The following is a 19,616-nucleotide window of genomic DNA, read 5'->3' on the forward strand; positions in this document are numbered from 1 at the left end:
GCTTGCCAAGGATGTTTTTTTCTTTTTTTCAGTTTGAATGCAGAAAGGTTATTTCACTTCAGTGGGGGTACTGTGACATGACCCGCTGGCCCACAGAAATGAGGAGAAACAGTGATTTGAATTACAAATAATAATTCATACGCTACACTGAGATTTTTAAAAATGCATTCTGAACCAAATAAAGGTTGAAATATAAAAAACAATGATCAAAATAGTATTAGTCAGTCAGTATTATTCTGTTTCAGCACCAATTCAAACTTTGGAGGAAAAAATTTAACCTTTTTTAACTGAATCTGATTAAATATTTGTAGTATCTATTATCAGGAAATGAATGGGCCTGTCTGTTGAAACATATCATTTCTTTTTAATAAGACAAATTGAGGAAGAAAAACATGCTGAATTCTTTTTGTCATACGAAAGTCACATGAAGTATTAGATTTACTTGGTCCTTGGCTGGCAAATCCAGAATGATTCCTCTCTCTTTTTTACACTTTTTTACACACTATATAAATCTGATCACGACTCTGGTCAGAGCCAAACGTGATCGTGCCATCTGATTTTTATTTTATTTTTTTCAGTAAAATATGAAATGAAGGAAGGTCATTTCATTTGTCATTTACAAAAACAAAAATTGCATTTCTTTTTTATGCTTTGCTCAGTGATTCTGCAGAAATCTGTGATGTTTTTTCTGTCTCCTTTCTTTTATTCATGTAAGCTGCCTTTTTTTTTTTTTTTGAAAAGTGACAATGTGTGTCCGTGATTGGCTAATCCACCTGTCAATCACACCTATTTGAACTTGAACATTTAACTGCACGTCTTACACAATGCCATCACTCTGTCTATTCAAGTGCAAGAGCTTCACATGCAGAGGTATCTAATAGTCAAGGTGTTAAGGTGTAAAGGCATGAATAATAATGAAACACTCAGTAACACCATAAATATTACTATAAATATCTCTGTAAAAATTAAATATGGATGCAATGGACGAGTGCCACTAGGATGTAAGACTGCACGAGGGAACACTTTGCAAGCAGAACTTTAATGTACACTTTTATTTGCAGGTTGAACTAATCAGACAATGAAATAATAATGCCACTCATAAATCTGTTGTTCACTGCAGTACAATATCACTCCAGCATATGGAGACACTGTTGTGGCTGTCTTTTAAAAACATAAATGTGTGTATTGTTTGTATTGTCGCTGTCCTTGTCTGTTTTAATAATGTACAATGAATCCGGAATCAAGTACTTTATTGGAACTTTATCTTCTAATATTTGACTTATTGTCCAGTGTTTTGTATAAATACTTGTAATTTTGCACCCATATCCACCACTACTCATGGCACTGTAGTAGCAGTTTAACGCCACAGTTTGCCACTATCGCTGTAAGGGCATGGCATTAGCTTGACTCATGTGTCTAAAGTTGAAAACATAAAGATTCAATGTCCAAACTTACAGAATATTAGCCAGGCTGGTGCTATCTAGTGCCTCCGCTCAATTTCATTTCTCTCCAGTGACTAGGTCAGGAATCTGAATACACTAGCACCGGCCAATCAGCGAAGAGCTGTGAAGCCATGACGTCAAACTCAAGTGCCTGTCTGGGTCCCTTTTGTGGTACAGCACAACAGTAAACAAAGCGGTCGAGATGGATGTAGACGAAGACAGACATTCTGTGTTGGCAACGACTCCCGAGATCGAGGATTTAAAGTCAAAACAAAAAGAATGTTTGATTAATGTTATCAATGGGAAAGACGTTATTGCCCTTCTTCCTACGGGATTTGGTGCATTACACACGTCACGACCAAATAGCAGCGATTAGTTAACAAAAAAAAAAGTACCCACCTACCCTTGAGCGAACAAATCCTAATGCTGTGCGGTCAGACGGTTTCCACAAAGTGAAAGCGGCTGATGAATCAGGCTAACAGAATATTGGTTATAGGGTTTAATTAAAGATGCAGGTTCTACAAATAAAGATTGCACAATACATCTGGTTCACACGGTCAAAAAACTATATGGCCTCGGCCTTCTACAGCTTCCACTTCCACACAAAGAATAATCAGGCCACATCGGTCTTCTGGCTTTGAGCCACCAGGCCCCACCCCCAAGACTCCACCCCAAACACTTTCAACCAAGTGTAGGACGAAAATGGCTGCAACAGGCACATCATGATAATACTATATAGATCATATATAGGAATTACTCATGTATAAATGTATATACGTGTCTTATCCAGTGACTCAGACTTTGATTAAACGCAGCAGGCAGCAGCTCGGAGGAGAACACAGGATTACCTGGGTGTTAGACTAAGCAGCATTACTTGTACAGCTCTGGTGCTTAACTGACTGACTGTACCTTACGTAACCTGGGCATCCCTAAAAACAATCAAAATTAGAGAAATAACTGATGCGTTTCTAATGGGCTGAGTTCACGGGACGTCACAACTTTCTAATGTGACTGTAGAGTAAAAAGCAGCTGGAGCACAGGTCAAAATGTATTGTTAAATTTTGTTTATGGTTAATATTTCTATAAATCTTTTTCACACTTTTCAACATTTACAGCGTAAATAAATAAATACTATTGAGGCCAAAAAGTTTGGGTATTTTTTTTATCACAAAGGGAAGTTCTATCAGTTCAAAAGCTTTTAAGATTAAAGCCGAGTAACTTTTCCTTTGGGGGTCCACCACTTGCTTGTCTCTATGGAGATGTTAATGTTTTGTTTTTGTTTTTCCTTTCTATCATGCACTTATTCAATTAGAGATGTTTTATTGCCAAAAAATTATACTTTGATCATCTTATATCAGCAAGCTTGCCTTTCCACAGATCTGACCTGTAACTTGGCCTGATGGCGTTACCTACAAATGATTGATAATACAAGTCCAATATGATGGACTCTAAGAAATTTCTTTCTTTTAATACGTAAAACATGGCTGTCATAGTCATAGAAGTCATAGTAAAGCACTTTAAAGCCTCTAGACACATTTCACACATTTTCAAACTTTTTTTGTGTGCGTAAAAAGTAGACAAACTAAACACTGCCCACTTTCCTTAGAAACAATATGGCTCAGATCAACCACAATTGAATTCTTCCACATATGTGTGACATAGGTTATCAATTACGATTATCAAATCGTAAAGGCTGAAATTATGTTTTATATTACTGTAGTGGCTGTAGTTCTACATGTTCTTAAATTGACATTTGTAGTGCCTTCAGCATACATGTTTACATACATAATTGCTAACTGGAGACACATTAGTTAAATGTTTACCTATACATTGTTGTTCCTATGTATCATTCCACTCAGGTATTGATTAAGCATTTTATGTTCACTGTTCACAGTTTTCAGGTTTGTGCTCTATATACAGTATAGTCACGATCCCCTTAAGACCCGATGACGTTTGAGACATGCTGTTCAGTTTACAGTTATTAGCCATTTTATCTAGAGTTTTCTGGTCAGTTAATAAAGCGACACACGGCTTTCTCTGTCTGAAATGTGACAAGTTGTCAGCTCCTTTTCATTACGCACAACTCCTGCACATTCCTGTATTAGTTTATCCCTTCATATTTCAGACTTTTTCCAGATGTTTATGCTCCTGCATGTGTTTACAATGTGAACTGAATCTTATTTTTTTAAATGTTGCAAATGTCATCTCAATTCTTGTCAGCATTTCGATTTTAATCCAAAATCGTGCAGCCATAGCTCCAAACCCTCGCTCTCTATCTATGAACAGTAGAATATTCTGAATGAGACTACTGGATTTATGTATTTTTTCCCTTTATTTTTTCAGCTCTGAAGTGCGTGTGCCAGCTCTGTGCCAACCACACCTGTGAGACGTCTGCAGATGGAGCGTGCTGGAACTCTGTGATGCTGGTCGGGGGGAAGGAGAGGGTGGACCAGACCTGCCTGACGCCCGCTGAGATGAGGGGTCAGCTCTTCTGTTACGGCTCCTGGAACGTGTCCAAGAGGAACTGCTGCTTCACTGACTTCTGCAACAATCACACACTGCATCTACACACAGGTACAGGCACAAATACAAGGGAGATGTGGGGTTATGATTGTAGTCTTCATTTGTTTTGTAAGTTTTTACATTTTAGTACATGATCCCCAAAACAAAAACCAAACAAACAAACAAAAAAACTTCTGATGGACAGTCCACCACTCAGGTCATTAAAGATCTTATTATATATAAAACTGACTCTTCTGAGCATTAAGCCACATTATAATGCTGTTATTTCCTCAAAAACAAACCTGGAGTTTCATACACACATGTTTGAGTAACCTTTTATTATTAGTCTTCTGCATGCTTTTTTTTAATTTTTGTATCATGACAGCACTGATTCATGGAGACAGGCATTCACAGTAAGAATTCATGCTGTAATTGAATAAATAAAAGACAGATATGTTTAATGCCATACTGTGAAACATTAACCTTTAGGTCTAAGTCATACTGGCTAATATGACTAATATGGCTCATATTGGCATATTGTTTACCATTTGATAATGTATTTTAAAATGTATAATGTAGTACAGATTAGGGATGGGCAGTCAATTAAATTCTTAATCGTTGGGAGAATTAATGATCGATTTTCAATTAATCATTAACGCTTTTACATTAAAATTATCATCATTATTATTACTATTACAAATTTGCATAAATAAATTCAACTTTACAACATATAAACCATAACCACTATAGAGTCACATCAGCCTGTTTGAGATTATAATGTGTTTAATGCAGATTTGACACATTTGTTTACATTTTACAGAAATTAATCTTAAAACCGCATGGCTCATTTTCATAAACTGAAAGTGCTGCTCTTAACCCTTAGTGCAGCTCTTTATTTAACTTCATCTCACTCACTTTATTTATGTTGGTCACTTTATTTACTTTATTTTGGCTACTGTTGTGATGAAAAGACTGAAAAGTGTTTGTCTGTTGGACGCATGCACACTCAACTTTATGTTGCAGTAACCGTGATACTGCGTTTACATGCACCATGACGAGATCCTGATGTGCATGTAAACACACTCACTGAGGGATATAGTGATCTCCAAGGAGGTGCCAGAGCCAAAACATGGGACTATGAGGCCGCAACTCCACTGTTTACTCTGTCAGACGCAGCCTCATCTCCTTACGCACAGCAACCTACATTCAGTTTGTCGATTAAAAATGAACGTGATCGATGAAATTTTTAACGATCAATTATCAATTAGTTGACAAATCATGCCCATCCCTAGTGCAGACCCAAGTTGTTGTCAGTCACCAACTATCAAGCCCGAGTTAATTTTTGTCGTCATATTCACAATATTATAGTGAGCCATGTCATACGATCTGTTTGGAGAGGAAATGGACTCTCTCACAGTGATGGAGAGGAGAATTTTGGCAAAATTAGATCCATTTTAGAGACCCTCTGCAGAGCACACTGGACAATCAACCAATCAATAACTTTATTTATCCCTGAGGAGCTCGGTCAGTAACAAACTGCTCCAAACTAAATACTCCAATACTTCCTAATTTATTGTTGCACTAGCACTTTTATATTAGCTTTTGTATGGACTGTTGGCTTTGCTACTGTATTAATTTGAGTTTTGGATATTTATTGGAGTCATAGCAAACAAATGATTTCCCTTGCAGATCAATAAAATATTCTGATTCTAAAAAAAATCTGCAAAATCCACCAAGTTTTTAGTTTACTCTTTAAAAACTATAAAAATACATTCTCTATCATTTTCACAATTTAATATTTTTTCTTAAAGGTTCTGTATTATGAGAAATTTACTCTTTACAAGCTTTAAGTCGTGTTAAATGTAATAACTTCATCAAAAACATGCCTGGAGTTGTGTTTTGTTTCATTCACAAACGCTTGAGGAACCTTTTATTATTAGTCTGTCTACATCACCGTGCTCTCTTCCACCTTCTGATGTCATGAAGTGATTAGTTTTGGAGAAGAATTCACTCCTAAATATTCAGGGTTTGTGTGTTAATCATGTGAGAATGAAACAAACACAACTCCAGGTCTGTTTGTGACAAGGAAACGACATTATAACATAAATCAGAAATCAGCCCTTTAATAAAATGTCAAATTCCAGCTTTTGTTTACAGATACACAAATAACCTCTGATATGTGAATGTTTCTGTGAGGCGGTTTTCAGCAGCAGTTGGGTCAGTGTGTGGGAGATCCCGGGTGAGACAGACTCTGATCCCACTAGATCCTGTGACATAACCGAGCTGGCGGTCCGCGCTGGCCCCTCCCCCTCCCCCGCCACACTGTTATAAATACTCTGATTGGGTTTGTACGGCCAGTCTGAGCACACAGAGAAAGTAGAAATTACAGAGCCAGACAGAGGAGTTAAATATAGTAACTGTCTCCATGTATGGCCCATATGTTGTACCTTTAAGATGGTCTAAGATCTGTTGTTCTCGACTTAATGCAAGATTAAAGTTTCATAAGGAGTGTTTTTTCTTTAAAGGGCCCATCATATTACGCTATTTTCTAATCAGTGTTATAATGTTGTTTCCTTATTACAAACAGACCTGGAGTTGTGTTTTGTTTCATTCACACAGGTTAAACACATAAATCCCACATATTTAAGATGAGTTCTTCTCTCACTCTGTTCCACCTTATGATGTCACCTGGTAATCCAGGAAATGCTCCACTGTGTTTTAAAACTCCATACACTTGCATTATAATCATTTGAGTGATTTCAGCCCTGGAATTGCCAGTCTCTGCTGGACTAAAGTTAAAAGGGAACTGTTAACTTGAAAATTGCTGCTTCGTGACATCACAAGGTGGACCAGAGCATTTTGACCTTTGGAGATGTAGACAGACTAATAATAAAGGAGCAGGAGCAGCTCTCTTCTGCTCAGGCTTGTTCAGGAGGAGCTTTCCTCTCCTCGTGCTTCTTTAGGAGCAGCTGATGGTGGTCGACTCATCCTGTGTTTTATCGAGGGCCACATAGAGGCATCGTTACTGACGATGTGTGCTTCACACCCGTTCCCAGATTTTTTTTTGCCGTGTTCTTTGCTGGCATCTGTGCATGTGCGTGTATGCACATCTGTGTGCATCTGTGTGCATCAATGTGTGTGTCAGTGCATGGGTGTGTGTGCGTGTGTGTGTGTGTGTATGCGTGTGTGCGTGTGTGTGCGTGTGTGTGCGTGTGTGTATGTGCGTGTGTGCGTGTGTGTGCGTGTGTGTGTGCGTGTGTGTGTGTGTGTGTGTGTGTGTGTGTGTATGCGTGTGTGTGTGTGTGTGTGTGTGTGCGTGTGTGTGTGTGTATGCGTGTGTGCATGTGTGTGTGCGTGTGTGTGTGTGTGCGTGTGTGTGTGTCAGTGCCTGTGTGCATACAAGCCGGTGATTGGCTAATCCACCTGCCAATCACACCCATGTGAAAATGGGGAGATTCACCGATGACCACATCTTTGTAAAATATTGAAGAAGTGTGTGTTCTGGATCCCAAGCCAACCAAAACAACTTAATAATAGAAAAAGGTCAATTGATTTCCTGCTCAAAACTGCAGAACTGATAGAGCCCACCTCTTCAGAGTGGAATTTTACCAAAGCAAGCAGTGGATTTTCTTTTAATTTATTTATTATTTAACCACTGGGTTCACATAGGACCTTTCAAAACACCCAGAACACTTCACAGAGCTTTATTCATTCATTCCACACTTGGTGGTGGTAAGCTCCTACTGTAGCCACAGCTGCCCTGGGGCAGACTGAGAGGCGTTATTATTGTTGACAAAAGGCCGGTATGTACAAGGATGTGGGTGGAGACAGGAGGGCTTTAAAAACCAACATTTTCTGAGCACTCATGGCTCAAATGTGGGACAATCCAGGTTTACTCAAACATACCTGATTAATTTGAAATACTTGATGATGAACATGGTTAAAACCCCATAAAAGTATATTTTACATAACTATTTAACAAACTCATTAAAAGGATGTAATGTCATGGAATCAGTCATTGTGCTGTTGATCTTGAGGAATTTGATCCATCCTTCAACCGGTGCCTGTGAGCACCGGTCAGTAGCCGTGAGTGACCCCAGTGTGATGCTCTGAAACTCATTCTGCTGTGCCTCTTGGTCAGGAGCACCTCATTATAGAATGGCCCATTGTGAATTTTTGGGTTGATGGGAGAAATCAGAGCACTCAGAATAAACCCAGAGAGACATGAATATGGAAACGTCACAAAAAATCTGGGTCTGGAATCGATCCTGGGACTTTCTTGCTGTGAGACAACAGACCATTGTGCTGCAGAAACAAGCTATAAACCTTTTGCATTGTTGTGTTTCTCTATCACATTATTGATGCAGACATTTCAGTGATATAGTACACAATAGTCTTTTACCTTGGATGAACATGTCTGAGATGTGCCCACGTTTGAATTAACTGCAGTTTTTGGTCCTGCATTTCTGTAAAATGCCAGTATTTTGAAGACTGTACACTGCTGTTGCCAGCCTCAGAGTAAGAGTTGATTATTTGATAGCTTGTCAGTAAATCTTCTTTTATCAGCTCAGCACCTGCCCTGCTGTTTGTGAGCTGCTCCTCTGTCCACCCACACGCGCAGAAGGTCAGGGACACACAGCCTACTACATTTTAAGGAGCTCTCAGCCGGTCTCATCAAAACAAACACAGCTCACCAGTCAGGTTTGGCACAATAATAAAGCAGCTCTACTTTTCTAAGGAATATTCTGCCATTTTCATCTTGCTGCAAATGAATTTTCCCTCTGGACAAAACTTAAAGGTGCACTGCGTAACATTAGAAGGTCCGCCACCAGTTTATCTTCCATGGAAATGTTATTGATTTGTCTAGAAATGTTAGTATAGATTAAACCAATCAATCACGAGGGAGACAAGCAGGTTACAGCAGTACTCTACATTACAATTCAGATCTGTGGAGAATCGGAATTATTGTATTTTTGAGCAATAGAAACACATGTAAACAAAAAATGCTAGATGTATGTAGGTTGATTGTATTCAGCTAAATTTTGCTTTTAATTGTCTCAAAGTGGTAGGTCCAGCTGCCAAAACTGTACTCAAGTAAGAGTAATGTTACTTCAAAAAGATATTACTCATGTAGGAATTCAAAGTAGTAAAGGACTTAATTGGTATTTGGGAAAACTACCTCTCAAGTAAAAGTAACTCTGTCTGATTTTGGCATTTTCTCATTAATCTGGTATTTTCAAAGGATAGACCACAAAAAAATAAAGCAAAAAGATGTAACTGCAGTGATCATTACAGCAGTGTCTAAGAATGACCACCAGAGGACGCTGTGCACAAACTTACGCTACAATACATCAACAATAGATCAACATTTAAGTGCATATGACAGGTTTTCATGTTTTCCAATTATAACTTAGTGTGGTGGGATAGTAAATACTTATCATTGTGGAAAAAAAAGGAAAAAGAATACATTTAAAACAACATGTAATAGCAATTTAAAACCACATAAAAGCAAAAACTGACAAAAATTAGACAAGATTTTTTGTAAAATTTTAAATAGAACTGTGTTTTAGTGAAAATTAGTAGTCTAACCTGTCATGCATTTCAGTATTATCAGTGACATCACGCTGGGGAGGTTCTACATGTAGCTCTAGGGTGGAGAATGGAGAAACAATGCACACATTACCAAACACTGTCAAAAATGGATAATGCCCGGACGAGGACCAACCATCTTGTTGGTCAAAACTCGTTGGCGTCCCTCCATGTAATAAAGGACTTTTAATATATTCAGTCAGAGTGCTTTGGGTTTGTAGCGTGCCCATTTTTACTTTTTTCATTAAGGGCAACATTTTGTTAAGGTTACAAGTTTAACCATCGCAGGGCACCTGTACTGATATTTTGTACTTTTTTATGACCCTGTGAAGTGCTCTACCTCGTTTCTTCATCTGACTGTGAAAAATGGATTTAAAAAACAAATTTTCAAGTGTTTAACAGCACAAATCAGCGGTTGTGGTCAGATTATGTTAAAATAAAGCACAGATTAAAGTCTAACAAAGCCTCAGACAGTTAACATCACACCCGCAGGGAACGTTGATGACTTCGGCTGCAAAGTATAAGTTGTGTCCTAATTATGGCGTCTTTTCCCTCAGAGCGTCCATCGCAGGAGGAGGGGGGCTGGAGCAGGCTGCAGTGGGTGATCCTGGTCCTGGTGCTGTCCTCTGTGCTGTGTGTGGCGGTGCTGTTGGCGGTGTGCGTGGTACAGGGTACACACAGGTGCACCTACGGCCGGGCCCACAAACAGGACCCCGAGGAGCCGCTGGACGACCAGGTGCTCATGTCTCCGGACAAGTGTCTCCGAGAGCTCATCTATGACATGAGCACCTCCGGCTCTGGGTCAGGTCAGTTTATTTTTTAAGTGTTTTTTGATTTTTTTTTTCATTCTTGTTATTTTAGATTTTGTTTTTTTTGCTTTCATACACAGCAAAACTAAAAAGTATTCAGAAAATGCAAAAGATGTTGTAATGATACACATAATCAATACATGACACTAAATATTTGATTATAGATTTATAAAAATTAAACCTTGTTGTTTAATTGTATAACTTCCTGGGCTGAAAACTGACTTAAAGGTCCTATATTAAGAAAAAAAAAACATGGAAACCTGGAGTTGTGTTTTACATGTTTGAGTAATCCTTTATTATTAGTCTGTTTACATCACATTAGTCTGTTTACATCACCAAAGCTCAGAATGCTCTGTTCCAACTTTGTTCTGTAGAGACAAACATCAAGGTGGAACAGAGTGTTATCTATTTGAGAGAAAAACCTAAATACGCAGAGTTTGTGTGTTAAAGATGTGTGACTGAAACAAAACACAACTGTCTATGCTATCAAAATAACGTAATATGGGCTCTTTAAATTTAGGTTTGGAGTGAAGTTTTGCATTTAAAACATACACTACCTAGTCAAAAGTTTTAGAACACCCTAATTTTTCCAGTTATTTGTTACAATTAAGGTTGTGCAAGTCAAATGCAGAGCTTGAAATGGTACAAAGGTAAGTACTGAGCAGCCAGCAGTTAAAAAAAAAGATAAAAGATACAAAACACAAGTCCAAGCTCTGCCAAAACTACCTCAGGAAAAAAGAACAAGATGGTAAACTTGAAAACATGGAGTGTCCAGCACAGTCTCCAGACTTAAACCCCATCGAGCTGGTTTTGGGATGAACTGGGCAGAAGAGTGAAAACCAAACAACCTACAAGTGCCACACATTTATGGAAACTTCTGCAACAGATGTGGGAAGAACTTTCTGAAGAATATTTGATTTCTGTTGTAAAAAAGAACGAGTTACGAGTGTGTTCAGCTGTTATATCTGCCAAAGGTGGACACTTTCATGAATCAAAAGTTTAGAATATGTTTTGGTCAACAGTAAACAGTTTAAAAGTAGAGTAAAAACTTTTGACTGGTAGTGTGTGTGGTACTATCATAGCATAAAATATAATCACTTGATCTTTACATTTGACTTAAGCATCTGACCAACCTTCTCTCACCTCCCAGGTCTCCCTCTGCTGGTCCAGAGAACTATAGCTCGCACCATTGTCCTGCAGGAGAGCATTGGGAAAGGGCGCTTTGGGGAGGTGTGGAGGGGGAAGTGGAGGGGAGAGGACGTGGCTGTGAAGATCTTCTCCTCCAGAGACGAGCGCTCCTGGTTCAGAGAGGCTGAGATTTACCAGACTGTGATGCTTCGCCATGACAATATCCTGGGGTTCATCGCCGCTGACAACAAAGGTGATTGTGCTGAGAAGTTACATGAGCATAAATAATGATTATAACGAGTCTATAATGGCCAACTAGTACTGAACATGAGGTTTAGTGTGTACAGAGAGCCAAGATATTTACTTTCTACTGTAATTGTCTTGAGTTTGTCTTGACAAAAATATAATATTTTAGTAAGACATAGGATTGGATTTAATGTAATTTTGTGTCATCAGCTTTAGTTCTTTTAACAAGAATAAATATTTGAATTACATAATTAGCTTCTGTAGTGGTACTATTATAGGCTCAGGGTTCGGACAAGACCAAACATGTTAAAAAAGGGTACAAAAATAGACATTTATTTAAAAACAAGGTGTAAATAAAGTTGTGGCTGCATGGTGGAGAGGAGAAAGGATGGTAACATTGCCAAGCTGCTAAATGTGTCTATAAATCAACATTTTTGTAAAATATATGTACACATATTTTTCCTTTCTGGACAAATAATTTCCCCTGTGGATCAATAAAAAGTTTAAGTTTGTCTAAGTCTAAATATTCTACTATTTTACTGTACTAGCCACTTTGGTTGGTTGTTTAATATTACTACTTCTTCAGCCCTTCATAAGTTAACTACTGCTGCAAGATTAAACATTGACTCTTAAAATGTTACAAATTCAAGAAAATGTTAAAAGTGTGTTTTTTCCACCAGAGAGTGAGGAAAATAATCTATTTTGGACTACCATGTCACTTCAAAACATGTATATGAGCAAACTCTCAAATAAAATGAACTAAAATCCAGTTTGATATACGTTGTGTAATCCTGTGTTGTTGTGTTGCAGACAATGGCTCGTGGACTCAGCTGTGGTTGGTGTCAGAATACCACGAGCACGGCTCTCTGTTCGATTATCTGAGCAGGTTCACTGTGTCTGTGGAGGGTATGATCCTCCTGGCCCTGTCCATCGCCAGCGGCCTGGCACATCTGCACATGGAAATCATCGGCACACAGGGTCAGTTATGATCTAACTCATACTTTGCAGTGACGTCACGCTGGGGGTGTTTAAAATGTATCTCTATTGGCAAAAAGTTCAACAGTTACCATGGTGACACAGCACACACGAGCTAAAACTGCCAAAAATGTTTTAGTCTGAAAACTCAAGAAAAATTACTCATTGAATTTTAGCTCCTATGAAAAATTTTCTATAAACCTTGGTGTCATTTTTTATTGCAATTTTAATTTGAAAAGCAAGTAAGCCCTGTTCTTAAATCAAGTTTTTATCAGTTAAGGGTGTTAAGCAAAACCAAATCGTACATTCCACGTCTGCAGTCTGAAAAGGCCATTCATGCATTTGTGACCTCACAACTCGATTACTGTAACTCTTTGTATGCTGCATTGACCAGGCCCAGCTCAGCCGCCTACAGGGGGTCCAGAATGCAGCAGCTCTGCCTTTTAACTGAAAAGAATTGGAGGGACAACATCACTCCTATTCTTAAATCCCTGCATTGGCTCCCTGAACATTTTAGAATCAATTTTAAAATTTTAATGATTGTTTTAAAGAGTCTTAATTGAATGGCATCTTCCTATTTATTTGAACTCCTTCAGACCCATGTCCCATCCAGAGGTCTGTGCTCTGCAGACCAGCACCTCCTTGTTATCCCCAGGACCAGGCTGAGAACCAGAGGAGAAAGGGCCTTTTATGTGGTCGGTCCACAACTGTGTCTTTGCACATTAGAAGTGCACAGTCACTGGAGCACTTTAAATCCTTGCTCAAAACGCACCTTTTCTCCTTGGTTTTCTCCTTGGCATTTACATTTACTTACTTACATTTACTTGGCACCTTGATGCTATTATTATTTTTATTATTATTATTCTGCTTGATTTGCTTATTGTGTGTTTTATTTCACTCTACAAATAAGTTTGATTTGATTTAGTTAGCTCGTGACAGTGATTTTATGTGTGAGAGACTCGTTTATCACCTGTTATAGTTCCAGTTAAATCTATTCTTTATGGTCAGATTGCGTTAAAATAAATCTCAGGTTAAGTCTAACTTGAGTAACAGAGCTTCAGACAGAGCAGTTCTTTCAGTTAGCTTCACATCCTCTGGGAATGTCATCTGCAAAGTATCAATACCAGTGTTGGGAAGTAACTACAGAAGTATGAGGTAACAGCATTATAACATGGATAAAAGCTCACAAGAGTCAATTTTGCGTAATGTAGGATCTTTAATGGAGGTACTCAGTGATTTGTAACTAAATACATTTTTAAAGTATTCTTCCCATCACTGTCTAATACTTATAGATCAGAAAGTAAAGTCCTTCAAACTCTGAAGTGTTTTCCTCGTGTTGTTTTTAGGGAAACCTGCCATCGCCCACAGAGACCTCAAGTCTAAAAATGTTCTGGTGAAGAAGAACGGCACTGCAGTCATCGCCGATCTGGGTTTGGCTGTGAAACACGACTCTACCAGAAACTCCATTGACATCCCGACCAACCACAGGGTCGGGACTAAAAGGTGGGCCTGACAGATTCATAATATTTAACCGTAACTCAAATATAAACTAGACAATACTTTCTATTGATGGTTTTCAGATTCAGGATATGTTGGTGTTATACTTTTAGTTTTTCCTATCGATTATGTTGCATTTTCATCACGATATGAGCTTTAAGACATGTTAGAATGTTTATACCTCAACAAAAACATACCTAGAGTTATGTTTTGTTTGATTCATATTGTTTGAATAACCATTTATTATTAATTTGTCTACATCTCCAAAGCTCAAAATGCTCTGTTCCACCTTGTGATGAAGTAGGTTTCCAATTAACAGCTCCTTTTACCTTTTGTCTAGTGTAGATGAGTAACTCCAGGTCTGAAATCATCCAAATGATTCTAGTGAAGGTGTTCGTAGTTTAAAAACACATTGGAGTCTTGTGTGTATTACCACATGACATCACAAGGTAGAACAGAGTGTTTTCTGTTTGAGAGAAGAACTCAGCCTAAATATGCAGGGTTTGTGTGTTAAACATGTGTGAATGAAACAAAACACAACTCCAGGTCTGTTTGTGATGGAGACAACATTACAACATCAGGAAATAATGTAATAAAGCCCATGTAAAATGTCTCAACTGTGACAAAACCCTAGAATTACAACAGAAATATGTAATTCAATGTAAATTCAATTCTGTTTGTGTTTCATATGGGCTCGATAAATACGTATATATATCGTAAATACTCATTTCGATTTGCCCTTGAACTCAACTTTAAACTATAGGCCCTTTAGAATGCCAGATAGAGGGCAGGGGTCTATATTTACAGTTTTTGAAAGAAATATCTAATCTTATGATCCACAAATGTTGAACTTTATTATTTGCTAGGGTTGCTTGCTCTATTAACCTCAGGGTATGTACACACATTTCAATCACGTGTTTGATGTAGAATAATGATAACACTTTCTGGAGTTATTGTAAAAAAAAAACACTTTTGGTTATTAACACTGATAGAGAAGATGTTGAACTTTGTGCCAGTTTTTGTTTCATGTGGATAGGTCCAATAATTGCAGATATATTAAAAAATAAACGTCAAATAAATGTCAAGAAATCAGAAATCTGACAGTGTTAGACTAGAGATTCATGTTGGCACAATACTAACATTTTTGTACTGATTCCAATACCACAATGATAATAAAAACTCAAACTTTCTTTAGACATCAACATTAAATTATGGTTCATGGATGTATACTAGTCTATGTGCTCTTATACTTGTTCTGATACAGCTCAAGATCATTCTAAAGTTATTCATTCTGTCCTGTGAATGTGACTTTTTTAGTATCAATACTTGCTCAAATGAGTATCTAGTTTCTATTCTAGTTTTAGCATTAATTAATATCTGATTTACAACACTTTTGACAACACTACTAGTTATTGTAGAATATTACAATAACACCAAGTTGCATCTAAAGAAGGATATTAGTAGAGAACACCAACACAGGCAAAACTGACATTTAAATCCCCATTATGTAAAATGTTGTTGATCATTTCATGTGGCTTTGAATTTAGTAAATGTTTCAAATTAACTCAGATTTATCACAGGGCACAGGATAATTACAGTAATTGTGGAAGAGGCGCTGGGCTTTTTTCTTCATTAGGGCTTTAATTGCCTTGTCCTTTGCAGGTACATGGCCCCTGAAGTCCTGGATGAGACGATCAATACCACAAACTTTGAGTCATTTAAACGCGCAGACATCTACTCACTGGGGCTGGTGTTTTGGGAGCTCGCACGGAGATGTTCTGCCAGAGGTATGAAGCCTGGTTTAAAGAAGAAGGTCTTATATTACACAAAATTGATTCCTGTGAGCTTTAAGCCATGTTATAATGTTACCTCATCAAAAATATTCCTGGAGATGTGTTTTGTTTCATTCATACATACTTGAGTAATCCTTCATTGTTAGTCTGCTTACATCTCCAAAGCTCAAAATCTGTTCCACCTTATAATGTCATGTAGTGGTTGTTTTCAAGGTAACAGCTACCTTTTATATTTAGTTCAGTAGGGAGTGGCAATTCCAGGGCTGAAATTGTTCAAATGATTCTAGTGAAGGTGTATGGAGTTTAAAAACATAGTGGAGCATTTCCTGTATTGCCACATGACATCACAAGGTGGAAGAGCCTACAGTAAATATGCAGGGATTGTGTGTTAAACATGTATAAATCAAACAAAACACAACTCCAGGTCTGTTTTTGATGAGGAAACCACATTATAACATAGATCTGAAAACAGTGCATTATGGGCCCTTTAAAGCAACAGTGTATACTTTTTTACCCAAAAAATAGACTATTATAATATAATATTATATAATAATAATTAAGGGTGTAACAATAAACAAAATATCGTAATATTGTATCGTCAAAAGTCTCACAGTAATGTCGTGGATCATCACAATATATCGAATCACAAGTCCCTTTGCTTAAATTAGGAGTTATGGTGCAGCAATAGCTAAAAAAACAGTGGGAACTACATCAACCATGATCCTTTGCTTCGTATTGGTGCAAACTAAATGAAGAAATAGCAGGTCTAAGCACTTTTAAATCTTAGTTTTTTTAATTACGGTAAGTCTTGTCAAGGTATTTTTAGAGGAAAAAGTAGCATATTAACAGTTTTGTTCACAGCCTGCACAAAATATCGCAATAAATATCGTACCATGAGATGTATATCGTGAAAATATTATACTGTGAGATTTGTAAATCGTTATATCCCTAATAATAATAATACAACTATATAACTTAATTTTTTTGTATGATTGTCTTTATTGCACCGAAAAACTGAGCAGATGTTCATCTCCACAAACCTAACTCTTATTTGGTCTGGAGGGGGGTGTCCACTTGCTTGTTTCCACGGAAATGTTGTTCCTTTAGCTATAAAATTCTTTCTATTTCCATGAAATCATGCAGATGACGTACAAGCTCCAGAAACGTACATACTAGGGATGTAACAATAATCAAAATATCATGATATCGTATCGTCAAAAGTCTCACAATAATATCGTGGGCTGTCACAATATATCGAATCTCAAGTCTCTCTGCTTAAATTCATTATTTTGGTCCTTTGCTCTGTTTCAGTTTAATCTACATGCTAAAATAACTGTTATAAACACTTTTAAATCTTAATTATTTGATTGTGATGAGAAAAAAGTAGCATACTCACAATTTTGTTTTATATCGCAATAAATGGATGGAGATGGATATCGTGAGAATATTGTATCGAGTTATTTGGATAATGTTACTTCCCTAGTACACACTGTAACTGTAATAATACTCTAGAAAAGCATTCATTTTAATACAATGTACAGTTATGATATGTTTTTGTGTACAGGGTTTCATGAGGATTTCCAGTTGCCTTACTACGACATGGTGCCTTCAGATCCCTCTGTTGAGGACATGAGGAAAGTGGTGTGTGAGCAGAAATACAGACCCAACGTCCCTAACCAGTGGCAGAGCTGTGAGGTAAAGCAACAGCCGCCAATACAAACCAATCTAATATGAACCATTATACTTACTATGAATTATCTTGTAATGTAAACAATACGACTGCAGGTTGACACTGATAAATACTTGATATCTATTAGTTTGATGTTTGTGCAAAATAATTAAAAGCTGTGATCAGAAATGCTGTAGAAACAAGGACTCTCAAAATGAAATGATAACTTTTAATGATGCTGGAGCAGAGCAGTCTGTCTGTCTTAAATGTTCTATGTAGATGACCTCAAGTTTGAAATAAAGCTTGGATGATGTTAGAACTCACAGTTAGAGTAGAATATTAAAGGGACAGTCTGGAATTTTGGACATAGGACCTCATTTCCTAGTGAGCCAGAGTGTTGGAGACGTGTGGAGACACTTTTTAAAATATTCCATCCAGTCCTTGTATTTGCAGAGGTCACTGGTGCTAGGCTAGTGCATGTCAATGGCCATAGTTATCCTGCCACTTAAAACAGTCTTACCCACTCCACAAAACACCTGAGACAAAACAATTATAACGTAGAGACTGTCAATGTAAATGTCTGTGTCTATAGAATAGTTTTAGAAGGAAAACCAACCTAGCATTTGAAGAATTTATGTCTGAGTAGCAGCAGCAAGTTGTACTTCCTGATAGAAAGTTTAGCAGCGGCGAACTGATATATGAGAAAATAGTCCCTCAACATGTGACATTTCATGCACTGCAAGGTTAGTTTTATTTCAAACATTATTTATCAACACAGACATTTACATCGACAGTCTGGCGAAATAATAGATTTGCTTCGGGTGTTTTGTGGAGTGGGTACTGTTTTTAGTGGCAGGATAACTATGGCCATTGACATGCACTAGCCTAGCACCAGCGACCTCTGCAAATACAAGGACTGGATGGAATATTTTAAAAAGTGTCTCCACACGTCTCCAACACTCTGGCTCACTAGGAAATGAGGTCCTATGTCGAAAATTCTGGACTGTCCCTTTAAAATAATCAACCAGTGAGTACTAGAGATGGGTGAAACGCCAAAAAAATAATATTAAGATTTTGTTTGAGCCACATTGTGATTCAGATTTGATCACAATACATGTAAACTTAGTATCTAAAGCCTTAGAAGTGGTAAATAAAACCATCTGCTTTTTTGAAGAGTTCATACTTCAATATTCAATTATTATAAATATTAATTCAACCTGTCACTCAAATTGATTAGATTTTTATCACCTTAATGCCAAGCCTAGTGAGTACATGTTTTACTTGTATTTATTGACAGCACAAGCAAGTTGCAAATCTCTCTTTTTTTTTGATTCACAGTATATGTTGCCAAACTATGGACCAAAACTGTCCATAGCCTCTGTTGTTAAAAGCAAATTCAAAGCGAGGCAAATGGGCGTTGGTCATAAATATTTTCATTCTGCATTATGTATTTTAAACCCAGGAGATTTAATTCCAACTCATAAAACTGTAAAAGTCCACAAAAAAGACTTACTGAGCATTTAAACTGACATGGCCTACTATTGTATTTATGAATCCACAAATGTCCAAGTAATTTCCCTCGTGGATAAATAACGTTTGCTCAAAAACATGTATTTTTGCAGAAATACAGCCCAGTGTTCTCTTCTGTCTCCCCAGGCTTTACGGGTGATAGGCAAACTGATGAGAGAATGCTGGTACACCAACCCAGCTGCCCGCCTCACCGCTCTGAGGGTGAAGAAGACTGTGTCCCAGCTGTCCGTCAACAACGACGTAAAGCTCTAGTGCGACTGTAGGCTGGACAGCACTGCCCTCTGGTGGATCAGGCGAGCACTGACTGACAGAAGACCATTAATGTGATAGGAAGAGCCATAAGAGTGTCAAGTTTATATTGTATATACAAAGGACTACCTCATGTATTTAAGTGCCCGAAGCTTGAAGTTGCACCGTGTCACCTTTCTGTGCCATA

At 37.7% G+C, this 19,616-nt stretch overlaps 1 protein-coding gene across 1 annotated transcript in view; it reads left to right on the plus strand.

The window, feature by feature from the left end:
• Nucleotides 1-19,616, plus strand: part of LOC110166533 (activin receptor type-1C) — a 29,220-nt gene extending 9,604 nt beyond the window's left edge. The window contains exons 2-9 of the mRNA XM_020931784.2: nucleotides 3,786-4,016; nucleotides 10,091-10,339; nucleotides 11,493-11,723; nucleotides 12,527-12,694; nucleotides 14,038-14,194; nucleotides 15,851-15,975; nucleotides 17,546-17,676; nucleotides 19,307-19,616. Of these exons, the coding sequence (XP_020787443.2) occupies nucleotides 3,786-4,016; nucleotides 10,091-10,339; nucleotides 11,493-11,723; nucleotides 12,527-12,694; nucleotides 14,038-14,194; nucleotides 15,851-15,975; nucleotides 17,546-17,676; nucleotides 19,307-19,432 (1,418 nt within the window). The 3' untranslated portion in view covers nucleotides 19,433-19,616. The remainder of the gene's footprint in view (nucleotides 1-3,785; nucleotides 4,017-10,090; nucleotides 10,340-11,492; nucleotides 11,724-12,526; nucleotides 12,695-14,037; nucleotides 14,195-15,850; nucleotides 15,976-17,545; nucleotides 17,677-19,306) is intronic.

The sequence above is a fragment of the Boleophthalmus pectinirostris genome, unplaced genomic scaffold (assembly GCF_026225935.1).
Source record: "Boleophthalmus pectinirostris isolate CB_2022bp ecotype Guang Dong unplaced genomic scaffold, ASM2622593v1 HiC_scaffold_1, whole genome shotgun sequence".
Classification (NCBI taxonomy): Eukaryota; Metazoa; Chordata; class Actinopteri; order Gobiiformes; family Gobiidae; genus Boleophthalmus; species Boleophthalmus pectinirostris.